Source organism: Tachypleus tridentatus, chromosome 2 (assembly GCF_004210375.1).
Source record: "Tachypleus tridentatus isolate NWPU-2018 chromosome 2, ASM421037v1, whole genome shotgun sequence".
In the NCBI taxonomy this organism is placed as follows: Eukaryota; Metazoa; Arthropoda; class Merostomata; order Xiphosura; family Limulidae; genus Tachypleus; species Tachypleus tridentatus.
In genome coordinates this window covers 144483618-144510241 of record NC_134826.1, presented here as the reverse complement: position 1 = coordinate 144510241, position 26624 = coordinate 144483618, and the positions used below count along the sequence as shown (strand labels likewise).

Genomic DNA, 26624 nt, shown 5'->3' with positions numbered 1-26624 from the left:
TATAAATTATAACATGGTATCTATATTAGTTATAACGTATCTGTAAAAGTTACATGGTATCTATATCAGTTATAACGTATCTGTAAAAGTTACACGGTATCTATATCAGTTATAATGTATATGTATGTTACACGGTATTTGTGTTAGTTACAACGTATCTATATCAGTTATAATGTATAAGTACACGGTATCTTTGTCAGTTATACAAATTTAAACAACCGTACTGCATTACACTATGTAACAAAATTTTTACTTTTACTTGTTCCTGGGCAGAAAGTGTTATTTCCCTATTGCTTATGCCTAAAGTAAATGAAAAAGACCTATTTATCTCTTCAAACTTTGCTTTTGTGACCTGGGTAATTAAGTATTCAAATTTACCCATTTTCCAGGACATTCCAGGTAGATTCAGTGCTGAGTTGCTGATAGAGAATTTTCTTGAATTTACAAGAACTTCAAGAACTTTCTAGAATCTTGTAGAACTTACAAGAACTTTCTAGAATCTTGTAGAACTTACAAGAACGTTCTACAATGTTGTAGAACTTACGAGAATTTTCAAGAACGTTTTAGAATTTTCTAGAACTTTCCATAGTAATATATATACATGGGCTCACCACTCACCACTTCAGTTTAGTTCTAGCTGCCTAACTAAACACATAGACCTATCTGATTTTATCAGAGAAGCTGCAAGCATTCTCCAGACACATTCTGTAATGTATGTGGCCAATTTATCAAGACAAGAGCGAGAAAGTACTCTGTGACAGTATCTAATAAAATGTGTGAAGCCAACAAGGCATATTTCGGTATGTCTGTCGGGGATTAAGACAAACCTTGGACTCCTCATTTTACCTGTGAGCACTGCATAAACACTCTAGAAGGTAAGACAGACAATTTCTGCTTGTTTGAATAGTAATATTTTTTATTATACAAAGTTTAGACCTTTTAAAATTTAAATATCTTTTTATTTATGTTTTTTGATTTCCAATAGTATAGAAAAAATATCACATATAAAATATTTTACATGAGCCTCTTACACATTAGTTGTGGATGAAATAAGTTTATTCTTCATAATAATTTTATTTTGTTCCTTTGCAGGATGGTACAGAGAGAAAAAGAGAGCCATGAAATTTGTATTTGGCGTGAACCCACTGACCTCTCAAGCAATTGCTACTTCTGCGTGGTGGACCCTTCCAAACGTTGGACTGGCAAAAATTAATCTGCTATCATGTATCCAGACTTTCCATCATCCATCACCTCAGTGTCACGCTGCCCTGAGCTCCCTGTACTCACTCAGCCAGAGAGAAAGCAGCCATCCTCAGAAGAGAGCAGCAAATCAGAAGAGGAGATAGACATTGAAGATCCAGATTACAATTTCAGAGGTGCAGCTGGTGAGAGAAACACATACTACCCCAACCAAAGAGACCTCAATGACTTTGTCAGAGATCTTGGTCTAACAAAGTCGAATGCCATGACTTTATTTGGGGACTGATACGTGAAAGTGATTTACATTACAGTCGCAAATCTCGAACAACTATTCACTTCTAAACATTTTTGTATAACTTTAGTATAAATACATGTAAATCTTGATACATATGTTATTTTATTCAGACCTTATGTAAATGAAAATGTGTAAATTTGCCCGTTTTTACATATAAAATTGGTTAATTTCTAAATTTCATTATCCAGGTCACAAAAAACAAAGTTTGAATGGAATAATGGCCATTTTCTGTACTTTTACAACACAAGCAATTAAGAAATAACACATACTATTCAAGAACGAAATCTGTGTTTTATAGTGTTGTTTATATTATAAACTCTTCAAGAACTATTGTTGAAACTTTACTAAACCTAAAGTATTGTTTTTATTAGCCATAAGATTATAAACTCTTCACGAACTATTGTTGAAACTTTACTAAACATAAAGTATTGTTTTTATTAGTCATAAGATTATAAAGTTATTAAACTGCTCATGAACTTCAAGTATGAACAGACTTTCCCCTAACTCATCGAAGAATTATGTTGCGCTCCGGTTACTACAAGGATAAATTATCTCTAAACAAATATTACTTCATTTGGAACTGAGGATTACAGAAATAACAACAAAAGAAACTACAAACAGGGTCTGGAACGTTAAGTGATATAGTTTTGAAAGTCAAAGTTTAAACATTAATTGTTTTTTAATATCTTACTCGATATAACCAAAGGAAGAAAACAGTGTTATTGAAGTTAGTTTTATGGCAAAGGTTTGGAGCTGGAGAACCGTAGAATTCTACTCTGTTTAAATGTAGTTAATTATTAAGAGTTTCTTTATACTCTTTGATAATTTATCTTATTGCATTCAAGGTTTGCCAGTTCAACTACTGAAGAGTTTTTCTGTTTATTCTAACACCAAGAAGTTGTTTGAAACACGATCTTCAGGCCACATGATGTCTGTCGTAAGTGGGATGAAGGTTCTAGCCATCCTCTGGGTGATTCTGGGTCACACGGGTTTCCGCAACCATTTGTTCTTGATGAGTAAGTTAATTTCCCAATTTTGTGGATCGGTTGCTGAAAAAAAAAAAAAGAGTTAAAGGTTATGTTTTTGTATTTATTGATCTGTTGCTGTAAAAAGGTTAAAGGTCATGTTTTTGTACGTATATGGATTGGTTGCTGTAATAAAGGTTATAGGCCATGTTTGTGTTTGCATGCTCGTGGATTGGTTGCTATAAAAAAGTTTGCACGAATGTGGATTGATTACGGAGTGAAGAGTTATAGATTATATTTGTGAGTCTGTTGTTATAGAAAATGTTCTATGACAAAGGTTAAACACTACGTTTTTGTTTGTATGTCTGTGGATCGGTTTCTGTAACAGAGGTTATATGTCATGTTTGTCAATGGTTTGCTATAAAAAGATTGAAGTCTACGTTTGTGTTTGCATGTCTGTGGTTCGGCTGCTGTTGACAAAGTTTAAAAGCTGTGTTTATGTTTGTATGTCTGTGGGTCGGCTGCTGTTGACAGAATGTTGACAATGTAAATCAACGCCAGTGAACCTTCTTCTCTTCTTTAGGGTCAAGTTGTTTAAAAAGATCCCGAGTTTTGATATTATGTTTCTTGAGTATTTTAACAACAATAGTTTAACATGATTCAGTTAAACCCTATCCAACCTGACATAAATTCTAACTTTTATCTTCCTAATCATAAATAAAAAAGATAAAGAAAACGGACTGCTTATGAACTTGGTCATCCTAACGAGAAGATCTGAAGGAAAGATTAGGTGTTTCATTGATAAAGACCAATGTGGTTCTTTCAGAACACTGAAACGTTCAGTTCTTATTTACGTCACATATTTTCGCTCCCCGTCTGGCCAAACATGCTCGCCCTTTCAGTCGTGGGGGCGTTATAATGTTACGGTCAATCCCACTATTCGTTGGTAAAAGAATAGCCCAAGAGTTGGCGGTGGGTGGTGATGACTAGCTGCCTTCCCTCTAGTTTTACACTGTTAAAATAGGGACGGCTAGCACAGATAGCCCTCGAGTAGCTTTGTGCGAATTCAAAAACAAACAAACAAACAAACAAAAACATATTTTCGCGCTGTGACCCCATGGATACACAAAGTTACGAGATGGCAAGTTACATTAGCCATCATTAATATTGTATTTATTGACTTAAGGGAAAGTTGCCAGTTAACATCACCTTCCATCAACTCTCGTCCAAACGAGTAGACTGATTTGACTGTTGCACTTATAACGCACACGTGGAAGTTGTATATTTTTGGCGGGGACTAGATGGAAACCATGGAAGTAGAATTAGATACTTCATTCGTACCAATCGTGAAGATGTATTACTTACTATTCCACTGTCATTCTCTTAACGATAATAGAATATTATAAGCTGAAAAATATTAACAGTTTTGTTCCTTATGAAGCTTTCTAAACAACACAACTGTCTGTTTGATGTTAAGACTTGACCTGAGGGAATGACTGAAGTGTGGTGTTTAAAGTAAGTGTTTAATGTCATCGGGATGTTTATAAGGCTGTGTTTAAAGAACTTTCATACAATGTGATCTTGTACAAATAATCTCTCATGGAACAACTCAAGAAAAATAGTTGAATACAATTTTTGTTTGCGTTACATGTTATTTAAAAGCTGGGTTTTATTTTTTAAGATTATTTTATTAAGAATTAGTGACTTTTTAGCACTGTCCACCACTTTAGCCAAACATGCAACTGGTTTTTTATTTATTGAAAATTTAGCTTAAATTATAAGACTGTGAAGGTGCAACTGGGGTTGTCAATGTTCAGTATGAGACTGTGAATGTGCAACTGGGGTTGTCAACGTTCAGTATGAGACTGTGAATGTCCAACTGGGGTTGTCAACGCTCCGTATGAGACTGTGAATGTGCAACTGGGGTTGTCAACGTTCAGTATGAGACTGTGAATGTGCAACTGGGGTTGTCAACACTCAGTATGAGACTGTGAAGGTGCAACTGGGGTTGTCAACGCTCCGTATGAGACTGTGAAGGTGCAACTGGTATTGTCAACGTTCAGTATGAGACTGTGAATGTGCAACTGGGGTTGTCAACGCTCCGTATGAGACTGTGAATGTGCAACTGGGGTTGTCAACGCTCAGTATGAGACTGTGAATGTGCAACTGGGGTTGTCAATGCTCCGTATAAGACTGTGAAGGTGCAACTGGTATTGTCAACGTTCAGTATGAGACTGTGAATGTGCAACTGGGGTTGCCAACGCTCCGTATGAGACTGTGAATGTGCAACTGGGGTTGTCAACGCTCCGTATGAGACTGTGAATGTGCAACTGGGGTTGTCAACACTCAGTATGAGACTGTGAAGGTGCAACTGGGGTTGTCAACGCTCAGTATGAGACTGTGAATGTGCAACTGGGGTTGTCAATGCTCCGTATAAGACTGTGAAGGTGCAACTGGTATTGTCAACGTTCAGTATGAGACTGTGAATGTGCAACTGGGGTTGCCAACGCTCCGTATGAGACTGTGATTGTGCAACTGGGGTTGTCAACGCTCCGTATGAGACTGTGAATGTGCAACTGGGGTTGTCAACACTCAGTATGAGACTGTGAAGGTGCAACTGGGGTTGTCAACGTTCAGTATGAGACTGTGAATGTGCAACTGGGGTTGTCAACACTCAGTATGAGACTGTGAAGGTGCAACTGGGGTTGTCAACACTCAGTATGAGACTGTGAATGTGCAACTGGGGTTGTCAACGTTCAGTATGAGACTGTGAATGTGCAACTGGGGTTGTCAACACTCAGTATGAGACTGTGAAGGTGCAACTGGGGTTGTCAACGTTCAGCTTTAACTTGTTAAATAAGAAGTGCCTTATCAACACGCACTAGTCGCAACGTAACCCTCTAGCTCACTTGTCAGACCGTGCGCCCGACGCATGAGAAATCCAGAGTTCGATTCCTTCTCTCAAAAAGCGCAAATTTTAACTTATCTTACAGTACTTTTCTATATCCCAGCTTACTTGTCTCGTTTAGCAGATGAATATGGACGATATAGAAAGAAGTGACGACCGTCTACTGGGTGTATATTAAACACTGCGTGGTGTTTCTAACATAAAATCTAAGAACTCTGTAGATAGGACGTGATATTACCTACCTATGAGTGACAATTTCGGCTGATTATATTCTCAGCCAATGAATACATTAAGCCTACTCACTGTTTTGAAATAATTACGTGTAAGCAGACGACATTTTGACAGCCAATATATTATTGTATTCTTAAGTGAAGAAAAACTGAATGACGTTTATTACATTTAGTACTCGTACTATAAAGGTTACTATTAGCCGTACTTAGTCTCCAGTTTGGGTTACATACACTTGGTACTTGAGTCGTTTTGGACAATGAGTAAGTGCAGGAAACTTGTCTTTTCCTGGAACTATTTCCAGAAAAGCGAGAAAGATTTGTAGACGTATTAATTTTAAATCATTTTGCGACGGAATAGCATCAGGATATGAATAACTAAATGTTTGTTCACTTAAGCAAATATACTTGTTTTACAGAGAAATTGTAAAATAGTTTCGGTTAACAACATCTTGTTAGGTTCATCTTGTCAACCGGTTTTGTTACTTTCACACATACACACAGAGCTGTGCTTGTGTGTGTTTGTCTGATAGCAAAGTCACATTAGGCTATCTGCTGAGCCCACCAAGGGGAGTCGAACCCCTGATTTTGGTGTTGTAAATCAGTAGACTTACAGCTGTCTTAGCGGGGGACTACACACAGAGGAACCACCCCATCATCTGTGGCATAACATTTAATTTTATGCGAAAGTAACCTAACTTTGAACTCCAATCGGTGCATTATCAGTAAGTTTAAGGACTTACAACGATTAAATGCGGGGTTTGATTCCCCGCGGTGAATAGCGTACAGATAACCCACGACGTAACTTCGCATTTTAAAAACAGCGACGAGACCTCCCACCCTCTCACCTGCTAGTCCTCACTTCAGAAACCTCCCACCCTCTCAACTATTAGTCCTTACTTCAGAAATCTCTCATCTGTTAGTCCTTACTTCAGAACTACACGTGGTGTTTCCAAAATCAATATACCTGTTCTCTGCTGACCCCCCAAGTGGTACCAGGGCGTAGATCCTGGGGGATGGGATATATATCCCCCTTCATTTTAGGGTGAGGGTATGGTGCATACAATCATCCCCCCTACAGTTTGGTCTGTTGAATTGTTTTATTGCATCACAGGCCTACAAATTGTGTGTCTGTTCTTGTGATTCTCGTGTTCTTACCAATCGAATTACACAATTAGGCTTAGATGTAGGCTTTACAGTAGCCGAAATGTACATCTTTAATATAGGCGTGCTTCTGAGCTTTTCGATCTAAGTTATAGTTCGTAACTACGTAAGTACCACTCAGTAGGCCTAAGTATACATCCAAGTATCTTGGCAACAAGATTACTCTGTGACTGCATGTTTACAGCTTTCAGGTTCACGTAATCAGAGATTACCAATTTGCAAATTGAACAGTCCACATAAGGGGTTGCAAAATCATATCCCCCCATCGGGTTTAAAAAATCCACGCCCCTGAGTGGTACAACAACATGTCTGCAGGTTTACAACACCAGAAATCGGGTTTAAATAACGTGGAAAGCAGAGACAGTCCATTGAATACCTTTGTGCTCAACTACAAACAAAAGTTCTGATGATAAGCTAACACTAAGAGCACTAAAAATTAATTCCCTGTGTTCTTTCTGACTTTTCCAGACCGTCTCTACACTATTAAAGACCATGCTGTGGATATAACAAAACAGATTCTATTCAACGGAAGCATAAATGTCGACACATTTTTTTGTATAACGTAAGTATGTATTCACGATTGATGGTTTTATAGACTTACTCGGTACGAACGTGGAACACAAACACAATAAATCGTATTTTGATGACGTAACAGTTGTTTTATAGCAGAGACATGCAGCTCGTAATTTTGGTGTTGATTGTTTTCGTATAAGGATACTTAACAAAGACCAGCAACTCGATATGAATATTGAAATAAAATCCAAAATGTGTCACACTGGATGTTAAGACTAGAAGGATAGCAGCTAGTCATCACCACCCACCGCAAACTCTTGGGCTACTCTTTTACCAACGAATAGTGGGATTGAACAGAACATTATAACGCCCCCATGGCTGAAAGGGAGAGCATAATTTGTTAGATGGGGGATTCGAACCCGGGGACACTCAGAATGCGGGGGTTAAATACCCTTAACCCTTGTGGTTCACATATGAATGTCTTCGTGATTTGTTTCTTATCATAGTTTGAAACATATATATATGTGTGTGTGTATATTTTCTCTAGCGGTTTTCTCACGGTGCACACTGTATGGACATGGACTGAGGGATCGTACACACATTTCAGTGTTCCTCTGTACATTCTGGTAAGATATTTCAGGTAAGTTACTAGAACGTAAACCACTTCCTGTACATGTGTTTGTTTTATTTTTTAGAATATCACGCAACGATACACTAGGGCTAATTACGCTACCCGTTTCTAATTTAGCAGTGCAAGACTAGAGGGAAGGCAGCTAGTCATCACCACCCACCGCCAACTCTTGGGTTACTCTTTTACCAACGAATAGGGGATTGATCGTGACATAATAGCGCCCCACGGCTGAAAGGCCGAGTATGCTTGAGTGACGGGGATTCAAAACCGCTTCTCTCAGATTAGATTAGATCCATCTGGCGATACCGGATTTACCTTGAATATTTTGCTGTTTAATTTCTTACCTTCGATACTACATTTAAATAAATATATAAAACTTACACTTTATACGGGATTGCAATTTTGAACATGAACAACGCCTCGAGCGTATGTGGGTGAAGGGATGAGGTCAGAAACCCCTAAATTTTCAACATGAACAACGCCTTGGGCGTATGTGGGTGAAGGGAACATGTCAGAAACCTCTAAATTTTCAACATGAACAACGCCTTGGGCGTATGTGGGTGAAGGGATCAGGCCAGAAACCTCTAAATTTTCAACATGAACAACGCCTCGGGCGTATGTGGGTGAAGGGATCAGGTCAGAAACCCCTAAATTTTCAACATGAACAACGCCTTGGGCGTATGTGGGTGAAGGGAACATGTCAGAAACCTCTAAATTTTCAACATGAACAACGCCTCGGGCGTATGTGGGTGAAGGGATCAGGTCAGAAACCTTTAAATTTTTAAGTACGCATCAAAAGGAAGGCTGTCAGTAAGGTACACCCAACGCCACCAGGGCTTTGTCAGGCTTCTTGTGTCGGATAAAAGATTTGACTGTCACTTCTATGTCGCACCCATGGCAGAAAGTGCAAATATTTTTTGGCGACATGGTGTTTCGAACCATACTTAACACGAGTTCAGAAAAACTATTAAAATTTATTTGCAATTAATACTCAATTGCGAACGGAATAGACAACTTCGATCTATGTCATCGATATGAGGAACACTTAAGAAAATCTCGTAATTTGAGTTTCGTGTTGAGTGATATCAATAAAAAATACAAAACTTCGTGAATTTTGACCAATTTTTATATTTACAATTTTTTTTTTCAGATTTGAATATATTAAGTATTTTACCCTAACGTGGTTTCTTACGTTCAACAAAAATGATAAATGATGCTGTTAGGTTTGGTTTTGGTTTGAATTTCGCGCAAAGCTACACGAGGGCTATCTGCGCTAGACGTCCCTAACTTAGCAGTGTAAGACTAAAGGGAAAGCAGCTAGTTATCACCACCCACCGCCAACTCTTGGGCTACTCTTTTATCAACGAATAGTGGGATTGATCGTGACATTATAAAGCACCCACGTTATCAGTTCCAAATAAGGAATGACTATAGCCGAGCCATGGATCTTTGACCTGTCCACTTAGTTCATGTATAGCATAAGTGTTTCGCGAACTGAAAATTATAACAGCAGTATCTGAATGTTTAACACAGAACATGCTCACTTGTTTTACAGGTTGGTGAATGTTTAACACAGAACATGCTCACTTGTTTTACAGGTTGGTGAATGTTTAACACAGAACATGTTCACTTGTTTTACAGGTTGGTGAATGTTTAACACAGAACATGTTCACTTGTTTTACAAATTGGTGAATGTTTAACACAGAATATGCTCACTTGTTTTACAAGTTGGTGAATGTTTAACACAGAACATGCTCACTTGTTTTACAGGTTGGTGACACCTTTGACCCTTCTTTTACTGTTAACGTTTCTCATGCCACTGATTGGTTCGGGACCTTTGTGGTCAGAAACCATAACCCCTGTTGTGGACAAGTGCCGACAGTATTGGTGGACTAATCTGCTCTTTGTTCAAAACCTAGTGAAACCGGTGCAGGTAAGCTATATAACTCTCATTACTTTATCATCCCTAGTGAAACCGGTGCAGGTAAGCTGTATAACACTCATTACTTTATCATCCCTAGTGAAACCGGTGCAGGTAAGCTGTATAACTCTCATTACTTTATCATCCTTAGTGAAACCAGTGCAGGTAAGCTATATAACTCTCATTACTCTATCATCCTTAGTGAAACCAGTGCAGGTAAGCTGTATAACTCTCATTACTTTATCATCCCTAGTGAAACCAGTGCAGGTAAGTTCTATAACTCTCATTACTTTATCATCCCTAGTGAAACCGGTGCAGGTAAGTTGTATAACTCTCATTACTTTATTATCTCTAGTGAAACCAGTGCAGGTAAGCTGTATAACTCTCATTACTTTATCATCCATAGGGAAACCAGTGCAGGTAAGTTCCATGATTCTCGTTACTTCACTGTCACGAGTGAAACCGGTGCAGGTAAGCTCCATGATTCTCATTACTTCACTATACTTAGTGAAACCAGTGCAGGTAAGCTGTATAACTCTCATTACTTTATCATCCCTAGTGAAACCAGTGCAGGTAAGCTGCATCACTCTCATTACTTCACTATCGTTTCTTTCCGACAATAATCGTGATTTCAGTGTGAATCCAATGTTTGAAGCTCGTTTCTCACGGACAGTTTCTATATTTTCAGTGTCATTCCCATACGTGGTATATTGCATGTGACTTTCAGTTCCATGTGCTAGCGGTGGCAGTGTTTCTACCGTTACTATGGTAAGTTCTCGCAGTGTTTCTACCGTTACTATGGTAAGTTCTTAGCTTCTTATACATTATACCTGGTAGATTTTGCCTCATTCACTCAGCGTAAAGTAACAAAAAATTAAATCAAAAACGCTTCGGAAGTTTGTGTAAAAATTCTTCAATTGGTTTTGATATATTACATTTAGTAACTTCTACATAGAGATCTGTACAAGAGAGTTTGAAGACAAAACTCAAGTAAAGGTCTGAGAAAATGGCCTCAAACAGAACGAACACACAGTTCAAAATATTTTGAGTATTAAAAATTTGTTTTCAGGTCACTTTGATATGTGAGCATCATTCGCTCGATGTCTCTGTTCTGAGGGTATTTTAAAAGGTTATTTGTATGTATACATGTGTATAAAGGCTATTTTTACATGTAGATTAACACAAGCTGATGAAGCAACACCATAAACCGAGCGTTTTTCCTATCCTTCAGCTGATTCAAAAATATAAATAAATTAGATTTTGTTGTTGTTGTTGGTTTGGTTTATTTGTTTGAATTTCGCGCAAAGCTACACGAGGGTTATGTGCACTAGCCGTCCCTAATTTTGCAGTGTAAGACTAGAGGGAAGACTAGTCATTGCCACCTGCTGCCAAATCTTGGGCTACTCTTTTACCAACGAAGAGTGGGATTGACCGTCACATTATAACGCCCCCACGGCTGAAAGGGCAAGTATGTTTTGTGTAACAGGGATTCGAATCCACGACGCTCGTATTTCGAGTCGAGTGCCTTAACCACCTGGCCATGCCGGGGCCTCTAGAGGAGGAGAGAGTTAGTATGTGGAGACACAACTGATCCTTTTCTGTTGTATGAAAGAATAATAATTTATGGGCCTACTATAAAAGTTGGTAAAATATTTATGGTGTAGAAATGTACTTTTAACAATGAATCAGCTTATCTTTCCACTAATATTTATTTAAAAATCGTTTTATAACAATAATATTATTTAGATTAAATATTTAGAAACATAAAATCCGTAATTTAGTCTTTGTTTTTAGTGTATAAATTTGAAACATAAAATTAACTTTTATTTTTGTTCGGTTTCTTAAAACACAATGCAGGAAACCGGTTCTTGGTCTTGCAATTATACTTACCTTTGCAATAGTTTCTGTGGCGTCATCTATATTCATAACCTGGTACTATCAGTTCCCTCCTACACTTTTATGGCCAGTAATTCACAAAAGGTAGGTTTTACATTTGTTTTCACACTCTATTTATTTATACTACGTATTTACTGTCATAACACATTGTTTTACAAGACTTGAAATGTTTATATAGCTGCAGATCTTTCTTATAAAAACTACATTCTAATTATTAATGTAATCAGATTTTAAATAAATAATTTCTGCTGTTTAAAGCTCTATGTGATTAGACAAATACCACCAAATACGTTTTCATTATAAATTGTTTGTGATGCTTTAAGTAAATGTCTGACTCTAACTGGAGTTTATTAACGCTTTGTTTAGTTAAGGTTTTCTTTTTAAAGTATTAGGGAGTATTGAATTACTTATCTAAATTACAGCCAAGTGTTAAAACCGAGAGATAACTTATGGTTTGACTTTAATAATGTGATGAAAAATATGTAATATATCGATTTAGAAGGACAGATAAGTAACTTATGACAAAGACAGTAATTATATAAAACATACATAAGTTTCTATGGTTTTATTAAGAAGTAGTTTGATTTTAGGGTTACCACTGTTACCATTGTTTTGACTTACTAACACATTAAATGTCCTGGTAAAAACTTATGATGATCCAGGGTTGCGACTAGTACGAAAATAATAAACATGATTAAATATATAAATGAAGAGTTGTAATTAAGAAATACTGAACCATCAAGTGTACTCTAATACACAACGTATTAAATTGTCATATATATCATCGTCATGACGATAAACCTACTTGAAAGAAAAATGTATCTCAGGACGGCTGGTATTTGTGTTAACGCTTACTAACAAAGCAGAGGACAACGTTTCGACCTTCTTAGGTCATCTTCAGGTTATTCTCCTGAGATACAGTTCTTTCAGATCAGCGTGACCACATCGTGTTTCTGAGGTTCCTTGGTATGAGATTTATTCTCACAAAAAATAAAATAGAAACGTTCTCTGCACCTTGAAGCTGTGGGTGCGTTATAAGAATGACGGTTAGAATCGGCTGTTCAAACAGACATAGTAGTCTCACAGTTGGCGGTGGGTACTATTGACAAGTTGTCTTTTTTTCTAGTCCGTCAGTTAAAAATTTATTCATCGCTGTTTGCGAGTAGTTCTTGTTTCACTTTGCGGGAAGTTCTGAAACAAATTAACAAATAAATAGTTGGTTCACACTCTATTTGGTTTGTTTGGAATTTTGCGCAAAGCTACACGAGGGCTATCTGCGCTAGCCATCCTTAATTTAACAGTATGAGACTAGAGGAAAGACAAAACTAACCATCAACACCCGTTGGTAGAAGAGTAGCCCAAGAGTTGGCGGTGGGTAGTGATGGTCCCTAATTTAGCAGTGTAAGACTAGAGGGAAGGCAGCTAGTCATCACCACCAACCGCCAACTCTTGGGCTACTCTTTTAGCAACGAATAGTGGGATTGACTGTCTCATTATAACGACCTCACGGCTGAAAGGGCGAGCATGTTTGGTGCGACAGGGATTTGAACCCGCGACCCTAAGATTACGAGTCGAATGCCATGCTGGGCCTCTACTTTGTTTGAGAAATTCTTAATAACACCCTGAAGTGTATCCTTAATAAACACTAGTGCGTTATATCAGTCGAGGTGTTGTTATAATTTGCTATAAGTATCAGACCTTTATAGCTAAGCTCTAAGTATGGACCAAAAAATTACACGAAAAATGTAATATTATCTTATATCCAGTTATTTAGTATTTGTTTCTAAATTACAGATATTTGTTTCGGATTCCAGATAAACCTAAATGTTAACCATCCTTTTTTTTTAACCCCCAGAGAACTGTGGGATATGCTGTCGAAATTATACTACCAACCGCATCACCACCTGTCAACCTACTGCGTGGGTCTCGTGGCTGGATACATCCTAATAAGGAAAAGACATCTCAATCTTTCTTTGGTAATGTTTTACATCGGTTATATTTTGCAAAAAAAAAAATAAAAAATTATTGAAGTCGAGTCTAAAAATAATAATGACTTGAATTTCGCCTAAAGCTACACGAGGGCTATCTGTGCTAGCCGTCCCTAATTTAGTAGTGTAAGACTAGAGGAATGTCAGCTAGTCATCACCCACCGCCAACTCTTGGGCTACTCTTTTACCAACGAATAGTGGGAGTGATCGTCACATTATAACGCCCCCACGGCTGAAAGGGCGAGCATGTTTGGTGTGACGGGGATTCGAACCCGCGACTCTCAGATTATGAGGCGAGCGCCTTAACCGCCTGGCCATGCCAGGCCAATGATAATAAAGCTAATGTACTTCGTCTGTGCAATAAAAATGTTAAATATACGTATTGAAACAATTAGGCCTAAATGTTTTAAATAAATTTCATAGCATCTACAAGGGCAGTCCAATACAACTGGAGTTCAACCTATAGAGTAAGGTCGGAACATTGTACCCTGTATCCTTGTACTAGTAATACTTATGACGTAGTTATCAGATGAAATTTGTAAATTAAAGGTCTGGAATAGATAATAAATGTAGGATAAAGCTGCTGTTTTGTCATACATTGTACTAAATGTAGGATAAAGTTGCTGTTTTATCAGATATTGTACTACATGTAGGATAAAGCTGCTGTTATTTTATCAGATATTGTACTAAATGTAGGATAAAGCTGCTGTTATTTTATCAGATATTGTACTAAATGTAGGATAAAGCTGCTGTTTTTATCAGATATTGTACTAAATGTAGGATAAAGCTGCTGTTTTATCAGATATTGTACTAAATGTAGGATAAAGCTGCTGTTTTTATCAGATATTGTACTAAATGTAGGATAAAGCTGCTGTTTTATCAGATATTGTACTAAATGTAGGATAAAGCTGCTGTTTTATCAGATATTGTACTAAATGTAGGATAAAGCTGCTGTTTTATCAGATATTGTACTAAATGTAGGATAAAGCTGCTGTTTTATCAGATATTGTACTAAATGTAGGATAAAGCTGCTGTTTTATCAGATATTGTACTAAATGTAGGATAAAGCTGCTGTTTTATCAGATATTGTACTAAATGTAGGATAAAGCCGCTGTTTTATCAGATATTGTACTAAATGTAGGATAAAGCTGCTGTTTTATCAGATATTGTACTAAATGTAGGATAAAGCTGCTGTTTTATCAGATATTGTACTAAATGTAGGATAAAGCTGCTGTTTTATCAGATATTGTACTAAATGTAGGATAAAGCTGCTGTTTTATCAGATATTGTACTAAATGTAGGATAAAGCTGCTGTTTTATCAGATATTGTACTAAATGTAGGATAAAGCTGCTGTTTTATCAGATATTGTACTAAATGTAGGATAAAGCTGCTGTTTTATCAGATATTGTACTAAATGTAGGATAAAGCTGCTGTTTTATCAGATATTGTACTAAATGTAGGATAAAGCTGCTGTTTTGTCATACATTGTACTAAATGTAGGATAAAGCTGCTGTTTTTATCAGATATTGTACTAAATGTAGGATAAAGCTGCTGTTTTATCAGATATTGTACTAAATGTAGGATAAAGCTGCTGTTTTATCAGATATTGTACTAAATGTAGGATAAAGCTGCTGTTTTTATCAGATATTGTACTAAATGTAGGATAAAGCTGCTGTTTTTATCAGATATTGTACTAAATGTAGGATAAAGCTGCTGTTTTATCAGATATTGTACTAAATGTAGGATAAAGCTGCTGTTTTATCAGATATTGTACTAAATGTAGGATAAAGCTGCTGTTTTATCAGATATTGTACTAAATGTAGGATAAAGCTGCTGTTTTGTCATACATTGTACTAAATGTAGGATAAAGCTGCTGTTTTATCAGATATTGTACTAAATGTAGGATAAAGCTGCTGTTTTATCATATATTGTACTAAATGTAGGATAAAGCTGCTGTTTTATCCGATATTGTACTAAATGTACGATAAAGCTGCTGTTTTATCAAATATTGCACTAAATGTAGGATAAAGCTGCTGTTTTATCAGATATTGTACTAAATGTACGATAAAGCTGCTGTTTTATCAAATATTGCACTAAATGTAGGATAAAGCTGTTATTTTATCAGATATTGTACTAAAAGTAGGATAGAGCTGCTGTTTTATCAGATATTGTACTAAATGTAGGCGGGCCTGGCATGGCCAAGCGCGTAAGGCGTGCGACTCGTAATCTGAGGGTCGTGGGTTCGCGCTCGCGTCGCGCTAAACATGCTCGCCCTCCCAGCCGTGGGGGCGTATAATGTGACGGTCTATCCCACTATTCGTTGGTAAAAGAGTAGCTCAAGAGTTGGCGGTGGGTGGTGATGACTAGCTGCCTTCCCTCTAGTCTTACACTGCTACATTAGGGACGGCTAGCGCAGATAGCCCTCGAGTAGCTATGTGTGAAATTAAAAAAACAAAACAAAATCAAACAAGCCTTCTAGTCTTACACTGGTAAATTAGGGACGGCTAGCACAGATAGCTCTCGAGTAGCTTTGTGCGAATTTCAAAAACAAACAAACAAACAAACAAACAAAAACAAAACAAACTCAATAAAACAGTGTGTAGTTTGCATATATTACGTTCATTGTAAAGATTCGCGAATTATTATTTAACTGTAATCATTCATTGATTATTTATTTGTACAAGTTTGAATTTAAGCTAGAAATGCATGCGTTAAAATATTTTAAGTTGGAAATGTCATTTTCAGCCAGTTCAAATAGCAGGATGGACGCTAGCCGCCTGTTCGAACATGGTCAGTTTATATGGAGTCTACAACTGGAGCCGAGGTGTGGGTGATAGTCAGACAGTAGGGCTGTTGTACTCTGGTTTACATCGAATGTTGTGGGCGGCTGGTATTGCTTGGATTCTTGTAGCCTGTATCAGTGGAAAAGGAGGTAAGTCCATTATGGAAATACACTATTATTGCAACGGCAGTAAATATTCCAAGTAATATAAGTCACTATAATTATTATATATTCCCAGGTTTTCAAAGTAACTGGTAGTTAATCCAGTAGTGTAATACCCTATAAAGTACTTGAAATGAGAATTCATTAAGATGGTTTGTTTCACCCGAAAAGCTTTTAACGAAATGTCATGTCATCCAATCTTTATCACTAGATGGTGGGAATTATATAAGGTAGCAACGAATATCATTTTTATAATCAAAGGGATGGAAGGAAAAGGATAGACAGAAGGATAGTTCAGTTCCAAAAAGAAACTATCTCCAGATAGGCGTAAACAGGGTAATTAATAGCATTGTTTACCAACTTGACCTTGGTGAAGTCCGAGGGGAGATAGTTCTACAACAGTCCTAAACCAGCATTATAGGCTTAAGCACTTCAATTCCTGAGGTAAATGTAGTTGTTGAAAGCGAAGAACAATCATTTCCTTGACGTCACGTAAATGTATTTTAGAACAGTGTTTGGTTACTTTGTTATTAGGGTATTTATGCTGTGCCAACGCGGGAATCGAAACCCGAATTTTATTGTTAAAAGCTCTCAGAAGTCCTGTTGCTCCACTGGTGTTCATAGTTTATTCTTATTTATGCCAGTTTTAATATAAACAAAGTGTTCATATTTTATTATTTTTATGTCTGTTTTAAGATAAATAAAGTTTTCATATTTTATTATTTTTATGTCTGTTTTAAGATAAATAAAGTTTTCATAGTTTGTTCTTGTTTATGCCTGTTTTAAGATAAATAAAGTGTTCATATTTTATTATTTTTATGCATGTTTTAAGATAAATACAGTGTTCATAGTTTATTCTTATTATGCCTGTTTTAAGATAAACAAAGTTTTCATATTTTATTATTTTTTATGTCTGTTTTATGATAAATAAAGTTTTCATAGTTTATTCTTATATATGCCTGTTTTAAGATAAATAAAGTGTTAATATTTTATTACTTTTATGCATGTTTTAAGACAAACAAAGTGTTCATATTTTATTATTATTTATGCTTGTTTTAATATAAACAAAGTGTTCATATTTTATTATTATTTATGCTTGTTTTAATATAAACAAAGTGTTCATATTTTATTTTTATTTACGCTTGTTTTAAGATGAACAAAGTGTTCATGTTTTATTCTTTTTATGATTATTTTAAGATAATGTGTTCATATTTTATTATTATTTATGCCTGTTTTAAGATAAACAAAAGTGTTCATATTTTATTATTGTTTATGCTTGTTTTAAGATAAATAAAGTTTTCATATTTTATTCTCATTTATGCTTGTTTTAAGCTGAACAAAGTGTTCATATTTTATTATTATTTATGCCTGTTTTAAGACAAACAACGTGTTCATATTTTATTGTTATTTATGCTTGTTTTAAGATGAACAAAGTGTTCATATTTTATTATTATTTATGCTTGTTTTAATATAAACAAAGTGTTCATATTTTATTATTATTTATGCTTGTTTTAATATAAACAAAGTGTTCATATTTTATTATTATTTATGCTTGTTTTAAGATGAACAAAGTGTTCATGTTTTATTCTTTTTATGATTATTTTAAGATAAAGTGTTCATATTTTATTATTATTTATGCCTGTTTTAAGATAAACAAAAGTGTTCATATTTTATTATTTATATGCTTGTTTTAAGATGAACAAAGTGTTCATATTTTATTATTATTTATGCCTGTTTTAAAATAAATAAAGTTTTCATATTTTATTCTTATTTATGCCTGTTTTAAGATAAATAAAGTTTTCATATTTTATTCTCATTTATGCTTGTTTTAAGCTGAACAAAGTGTTCATATTTTATTATTATTTATGCTTGTTTTAAGACAAATAAAGTGTTCATATTTTATTATTATTTATGCCTGTTTTAAGATAAACAAAGTGTTAATATTTTATTGTTATTTATGCTTGTTTTAAGATAAAGTGTTCATATTCTATTATTATTTATGCTTGTTTTAAGATAAACAAAGTGTTCATATTTTGTTATTATTTATGCTTGTTTTAAGATAAAGTGTTCGTATTCTATTATTATTTATGCTTGTTTTAAGATAAACAAAGTGTTCATATTTTGTTATTATTTATGCTTGTTTTAAGATAAAGTGTTCATATTCTATTATTATTTATGCTTGTTTTAAGATAAACAAAGTGTTCATATTTTGTTATTATTTATGCTTGTTTTAAGATAAAGTGTTCATATTTTGTTATTATTTATGCTTGTTTTAAGATAAACAAAGTGTTCATATTTTGTTATTATTTATGCTTGTTTTAAGCTCCTTTCTTTACAACGACGTTTAAATAATTCAGTTTCGTGTAGTTAAACACTTACAGTTCATTTGTTGAAACATTTTTTCACATGAGCCACCACTATTTAAATTACGTCATTATCTAAATATATATGAAAAATTCTTTTCTCCTTTCTGTTTTATTTCAACATTCTCAAAACAGCCCGTAATAGTCAACCAAAGTTTTGTATCACTCAAGTGACAAAACAACAGTGCTAAGATATATGAACTATGTATTAAAGTGTTTTTGTTTGTACTGTCTGTAATACAGGTATCATCAGTCAGTTGTTATCGTGGAACGGAATGAAAGTCCTCGATCGCCTGACGTATATGGTTTATCTGTTACATCCACTGGTTCAGTACGCTTATATCGGACAACTGAGACACAATACAGACGCACGAGCCATCACTTTTGTAAGTTGTAGAGAACATTTTTATAGCCAACTTGGATATTTTGTAAAATTCAAAAAACAAACAAGCAAAAAATAGTTATGATAATAATGAAGTACATGAGTTGGAAGTACATGAAACAGTTATGGTAACAGAAACATACATTAGGTTTAGTTGACGAAACAGTTATGATAACAGAAACATACATTAGGTTTAGTTGACGAAACAGTTATGATAACAGCAACATACATTAGGTGGAGTTGACGAAACAGTTATGATAACAGAAACATACATTAGGTGGAGTTGACGAAACAGTTATGATAACAGAAACATACATTATGTGGAGTTGACGAAACAGTTATGATAACAGAAACATACATTAGATCGAGTTGACGAAACAGTTATGATAAGAGAAACATACATTGGGTTGAGTTGACGAAACAGTTATGATAACAGAAACATACATTAGGTGGAATTGACGAAACAGTTATGATAACAGAAACATACATTAGGTGGAGTTGACGAAACAGTTATGATAACAGAAACATACATTAGGTCGAGTTGACGAAACAGTTATGATAACAGAAACATACATTAGGTCGAGTTGACGAAACAGTTATGATAACAGAAACATACATTAAATCGAGTTGACGAAACAGTTATGATAAGAGAAACATACATTGGGTTGAGTTGACGAAACAGTTATGATAACAGAAACATACATTAGGTTGAGTTGACGAAATAGTTATGATAACAGAAACATACATTAGCTCGAGTTGACGAAACAGTTATGATAACAGAAACATACATTAGGTCGAGTTGACGAAACAGCTATGATAACAGAAACATACATTAGGTTGAGTTGACGAAACAGTTATGATAACAGAAACATACATTAGGTCGAGTTGACGAAACAGTTAAGATAACAGAAACATACATTAGGTTGAGTTGACGAAACAGTTATGATAACAGAAACATACATTAGGTTGGGTTGATGAAACAGTTATGATAACAGAAACATACGTTATGTTTAGTTGACGAAACAGGTATGATAACAGAAACATACATTAGGTTTAGTTGAAGAAACACGTATGATAACAGAAAGATACATTAGGTTGAGTTGACAAAACAGTAATGATAACAGAAAGATACATTAGCTTGAGTTGACGAAACAGTAATGATAACAGAAACATACACTAGGTCGAGTTGACGAAACAGTTACGATAAGAGAAACATACATTAGGTCGAGTTGACGAAACAGTTATGATAATAGAAACTTACATTAGGTCGAGTTGACGAAACAGTTATGATAACAGAAACTTACATTAGGCTGAGTTGACGAAACAGTTATGATAACAGAAACATATATTAGGTGGAGTTGACGAAACAGTTATGATAACAGAAACATACATTAGGTTTAGTTGACGAAACAGGTATGATAACAGAAACATACATTAGGTTGAGTTGACGAAACAGTTATGATAACAGACACATGCATTAGGTCGAGTTGACGAAACAGTTACGATAACAGAAACATACATTAGGTCGAGTTGACGAAACAGTTATGATAAGAGAAACATACATTAGGTTGAGTTGACGAAACAGTTATGATAAGAGAAACATACATTAGGTTGAGTTGACGAAACAGTTATGATAACAGAAACATACATTAGGTCGAGTTGACGAAAGAGTTATGATAACAGAAACATACATTAGGTCGAGTTGACGAAACAGTTATGATACCAGAAACTTACATTAGGCTGGGTTGACGAAACAGTTATGATAACAGAAACATACATTAGGTTGAGTTGACGAAACAGTTATGATAACAGAAACATACATTAGGTCGAGTTGACGAAACAGCTAAGATAACAGAAACATACATTAGGTGGAGTTGACGAAACAGTAATGATAACAGAAACATACATTAGGTGGAGTTGACGAAACAGTTACGATAACAGAAACATACATTAGGTCGAATTGACGAAATAGTTATGATAACAGAAACTTACATTAGGTCGAGTTGACGAAACAGTTATGATAACAGAAACTTACATTAGGTTGGGTTGATGAAACAGTTATGATAACAGAAACATACGTTAGGTTTAGTTGACGAAACAGGTATGATAACAGAAACATACATTAGATTGAGTTGACGAAACACGTATGATAACAGAAACATACATTAGGTTGAGTTGACGAAACAGTAATGATAACAGAAACATACATTAGGTGGAGTTGACGAAACAGTTATGATAACAGAAACATACATTAGGTGGAGTTGACGAAACAGTAATGATAACAGAAACATACATTAGGTCGAGTTGACGAAACAGTTATGATAACAGAAACATACATTATGTTGAGTTGACGAAACAGTTATGATAACAGAAACATACATTAGGTTGAGTTGACGAAACAGTAATGATAACAGAAACATACATTAGCTTGAGTTGACGAAACAGTAATGATAACAGAAACATACAGTAGGTCGAGTTGACGAAACAGTTACGATAACAGAAACATAGATTAGGTCGAGTTGACGAAACACGTATGATAACAGAAACATACATTAGATTGAGTTGACGAAACACGTATGATAACAGAAACATACATTAGGTTGAGTTGACGAAACAGTAATGATAACAGAAACATACATTAGCTTGAGTTGACGAAACAGTAATGATAACAGAAACATACAGTAGGTCGAGTTGACGAAACAGTTACGATAACAGAAACATAGATTAGGTCGAGTTGACGAAACAGTTATGATAACAGAAACATACATTAGGTTTAGTTGACGAAACAGGTATGATAACAGAAACATACATTAGGTTTAGTTGACGAAACACGTATGATAACAGACACATGCATTAGGTCGAGTTGACGAAACAGTTACGATAAGAGAAACATACATTAGGTCGAGTTGACGAAACAGTTCTGATAATAAAAATACCCTTTAGCTTGGGTTACAGCTTACGATTCGGTTATTATACGATTCGAAGAAAACTTTGTAATTCAACGGGTGATCAGTTTATCACTACATAATTATCACGGGAACAAACTGCACGTAAGAAAAGCTTGCTTCGAACATTGAGTTTCCAATATTACTGACCGATATGAATGGCAGCGTGCCTTATTGTTAAAGTGAAGTCAAACATTTATGTAATTCCTTTTTGAAAATCAAATTCGTGGCTTCATTATTGCAGTGAAGATAAATCTATATAGTTTCATTCATAGGAGATTTATTATCATTGTTTTGTGTTATGCACGTGACTTGAGCCATAATGTTTTCCGGAAACTCGACAATCACGTATGGTTTGTTTGTTTTTGAATTTCGCGCAAAGCTACACGAGGGCTATCTGTACTAGCCGTCCCTAATTTAGCAGTGTAAGACTAGAGGGAAGGCAGCTAGTCATCACCATCCACCGCCAACTCTTGGGTTACTCTTTTACCAACGAATAGTGGAATTGACCGTAACATTATAACGCCTCCACGGCTGAGAGGGCGATCATGTTTAGTGCGACCGGGATTCGAACCCGCTACCCTCGGATTACGAGTCGAACATCTTAACACACTTGGCCGTGCCAAGGCCCATCACGTATGGAAAATTGATTCTCGATATCATTGAAAGTAGGTATTGTTGTAAACTAGAATCAGAACTTGTAGACAAAGACTTTAAGGAAATAATAAATGGAGTTACAAACAATGAGATAATTTATAAATAGCTCTGTGGTTTAAACGCTCAGAACAATGTCGATCTAAAGTTTGAATTTTTGTTATGAATTGTTCAGTGTTTCTTATTTTTTCTTATTGGATCCAAATATTAGTTACCAAATATATAATTTTTAAAGGCTCAGTTATTTCCTATTTATACAAATGGGACGATATGAACAACGACATTTTTACGTTTTCTTTCTCTAAGTAATATAAGTCGAAGTATGGAATAAATTAGTTCGTGGAAAACAATAATCATTATATTATATTATAACTTTATTATAGTACCTGATAAAACGTACATTTGAAAAACAAAACAAAAACTGAACCCTAATTACATTGTCAAAAATACGTTTTGTAATTTTACGTTGAATTTTTTCTCTATTATTATCTTTAGTTATATTTATCTTTCAAACTTCGTATGTTCAGCTCTCTCAAGCTAAGTTTCGATTTTTTTTTTCAATTATTCAAAAGATACACATTTTATATAGTTGGAATCATGACTTTACCTCTTTTGAACATAAAAACTGTTCTAAAACAACATGCCTTCATCAGTAGAGACTTGAAATTTGTTCAAGGAAGTCGTATCAAGTACAATTTTGTTATACGTATGTTCAGAGAAACATAGTGGTGCGAGGCGGTCGGATTTTTTTTTCACTTGGATTCTAAATACATTTCTACATTAAAACTGTAAGCAAAATATAATATTTTTTCTAGTTATTTTAAAGTGAATTTATTTTCTTTGTTTCAGCTATACATGTACTTTGGACATGTGATTATATCGTATGTGTTGGCGGGTTTTGGTGTGGTTCTGTTCGAGATCCCCCTCATGAGGATTCAGAAATTACTTCTCTTGCAGAGGAATGGTCAGAGGGTTCCTGATGATGGCCGTGAGGTTCGCCATGATTGACGTTACAACTCACATAATTAAGCGTCACAAAGAACTAGGTATTTAGACTGTCTACGTATTCCAATGGATTGATATAAATGGGTTTCACACAGCTGATATTATTTTGTTGGATTACACACAGCTATTATTGTTTTGTTGGATTACACACAGCTAATATTGTTTTGTTGGATTACACACAGCTATTATTGTTTTGTTGGATTACACACAGCTAATATTGTTTTGTTGGATCACACACAGCTAATATTGTTTTGTTGGATTACATACAGCTAATATTGTTTTGTTGGATCACACACAGCTAATATTGTTTTGTTGGATTACACACAGCTAATATTGTTTTGTTGGATCACACACAGCTAATATTATTTTGTTGAATAACACACAGCTATTATTATTTTGTTCGATTACACACAGCTAATATTGTTTTGTTGGATTACACACAACTAATATTGTTTTGTTGGATTAAACACAGCTAATATTGTTTTGTTGGATTACACAGAGCTAATATTGTTTTGTTGGATCACACACAGCTAATATTATTTTGTTGAATAACACACAGCTATTATTATTTTGTTGGATTACACACAGCTAATATTGTTTTGTTGGATTACACACAGCTAATATTGTTTTGTTGGATCACACAGCTAATATTATTTTGTTGAATAACACACAGCTATTATTATTTTGTTCGATCACACACAGCTAATATTGTTTTGTTGGATTACACACAGCTAACATTGTTTTGTTGGATCACACACAGCTAATATTATTTTGTTGAATAACACACAGCTATTATTATTTTGTTCGATTACACACAGCTAATATTGTTTTGTTGGATTACACACAGCTAATATTGTTTTGTTGGATCACACAGAGTTTATATTGTTTTGTTGGATTACACACAGCTAATATCATTTTGTTGGATTACACACAGCTAATATTGTTTTGTTGGATTACACACAGCTAATATTGTTTTGTTGGATCACACACAGCTAATATTATTTTGTTGAATAACACACAGCTATTATTATTTTGTTGGATTACACACAGCTATTATTGTTTTGTTGGATTACACACAGCTAATATTATTTTGTTGAATAACACACAGCTATTATTATTTTGTTGGATTACACACAGCTAATATTGTTTTGTTGGATCACACACAGCTAATATTGTTTTGTTGAATAACACACAGCTATTATTATTTTGTTGGATTACACACAGCTAATATTGTTTTGTTGGATTACACACAGCTAATATTGTTTTGTTGGATCACACACAGCTAATATTGTTTTGTTGAATAACACACAGCTATTATTATTTTGTTCGATTACACACAGCTAATATTGTTTTGTTGGATCACACACAGCTAATATTGTTTTGTTGGATCACACACAGCTAATATTATTTTGTTTAATAACACACAGCTATTATTATTTTGTTGGATTACACACAGCTAATATTGTTTTGTTGGATCACACACAGCTAATATTATTTTGTTGAATAACACACAGCTATTATTATTTTGTTCGATTACACACAGCTAATATTGTTTTGTTGGATTACACACAGCTAATATTGTTTTGTTGGATTACACACAGCTAATATTGTTTTGTTGGATCACACACAGCTAATATTATTTTGTTTAATAACACACAGCTATTATTATTTTGTTGGATTACACACAGCTAATATTGTTTTGTTGGATCACACAGAATTTATATTGTTTTGTTTGATTATATACAGCTAATAAAGTTTTGTTGAATTACACACAGCTAATAAAGTTTTGTTGGATTACACACAGCTTACAATGTTTTGTTGGATAACTCACAGCTAATATTGTTTTGTTGAATGACACACAGATAATATTGTTTTGTTGGATTACACACAGCTAATAAAGTTTTTTATTATTACACAAAGCTTGTTTTGTTGGATTACTCAGAGATAATATTGTTTTGTTGGATTACTCATAGCTAATATTGTTTTGTTGGATTACACACAGCTAATATTGTTTTGTTGGATCACACAGAGTTTATATTGTTTTGTTGGATTACACACAGCTAATATCATTTTGTTGGATTACACACAGCTAATATTGTTTTGTTGGATTACACACAGCTAATATTGTTTTGTTGGATCACACACAGCTAATATTATTTTGTTGAATAACACACAGCTATTATTATTTTGTTGGATTACACACAGATAATATTGTTTTGTTGGATTACACATAGCTAATATTATTTTGTTGGATTACACACAGCTAATATTATTTTGTTGGATTACACACAGCTAATATAATTTTGTTGGATTACACACAGATAATATTGTTTTGTTGGATTACACATAGCTAATATTATTTTGTTGAATTTTACAAGCTACTCAAAGACAATCTGCATTGTCCGTGTTTAATTTTTAAGATATATATTCTATGTCAGTACTGTCAACTTTTAAGTTGTTCTTTATTTATGAATAGTGGGGTTGACCGTCATATTATAATACTCCAACAGTTGAATAGAGACTGGTTTTTGTCCCACAAACCGAAAATTGCGAGTCAAGCTCCCTAACCATCAGGGTATGACGGTCCCTATCCTCAGATATAAACAGAAAAAAACTAATAAT

General features: G+C 34.7%; 1 protein-coding gene across 2 annotated transcripts; it reads left to right on the top strand.

Annotated features, from left to right (window-relative positions):
* The first annotated feature begins 590 nt into the window (after positions 1 to 590).
* On the top strand, positions 591 to 25915 carry LOC143245288 (nose resistant to fluoxetine protein 6-like). 2 transcript variants are annotated; one of them, XM_076491457.1, is made up of 12 exons: positions 591 to 875; positions 1093 to 1385; positions 2341 to 2511; positions 7228 to 7321; positions 7820 to 7912; positions 9674 to 9836; positions 10513 to 10592; positions 11682 to 11804; positions 13576 to 13696; positions 16455 to 16641; positions 19260 to 19402; positions 23847 to 25915. In XM_076491457.1, the coding sequence occupies exons 2-12, from the start codon at positions 1223 to 1225 to the stop codon at positions 24003 to 24005; spliced, it is 1497 nt and encodes a 498-aa protein (XP_076347572.1). In that variant the 5' UTR covers positions 591 to 875; positions 1093 to 1222; the 3' UTR covers positions 24006 to 25915. The 2 variants fall into 2 exon arrangements, with proteins under 2 accessions (XP_076347572.1, XP_076347573.1); XM_076491458.1 differs by lacking the exon at positions 7820 to 7912 and having other exon boundaries at positions 592 to 875.
* The last annotated feature ends 709 nt before the right edge of the window (positions 25916 to 26624 follow it).

Excerpts from the sequence above, each read along its gene's own strand:
- LOC143245288 (XM_076491457.1), top strand. The coding sequence starts at position 1,223 with ATGTATCCAGACTTTCCATCATCCATCACCTCAGTGTCACGCTGCCCT. Across the intron at positions 13,697-16,454 it reads GACATCTCAATCTTTCTTTG|CCAGTTCAAATAGCAGGATG; the intron begins GTAATGTTTTAC and ends TGTCATTTTCAG. Across the intron at positions 16,642-19,259 it reads CTGTATCAGTGGAAAAGGAG|GTATCATCAGTCAGTTGTTA; the intron begins GTAAGTCCATTA and ends TCTGTAATACAG.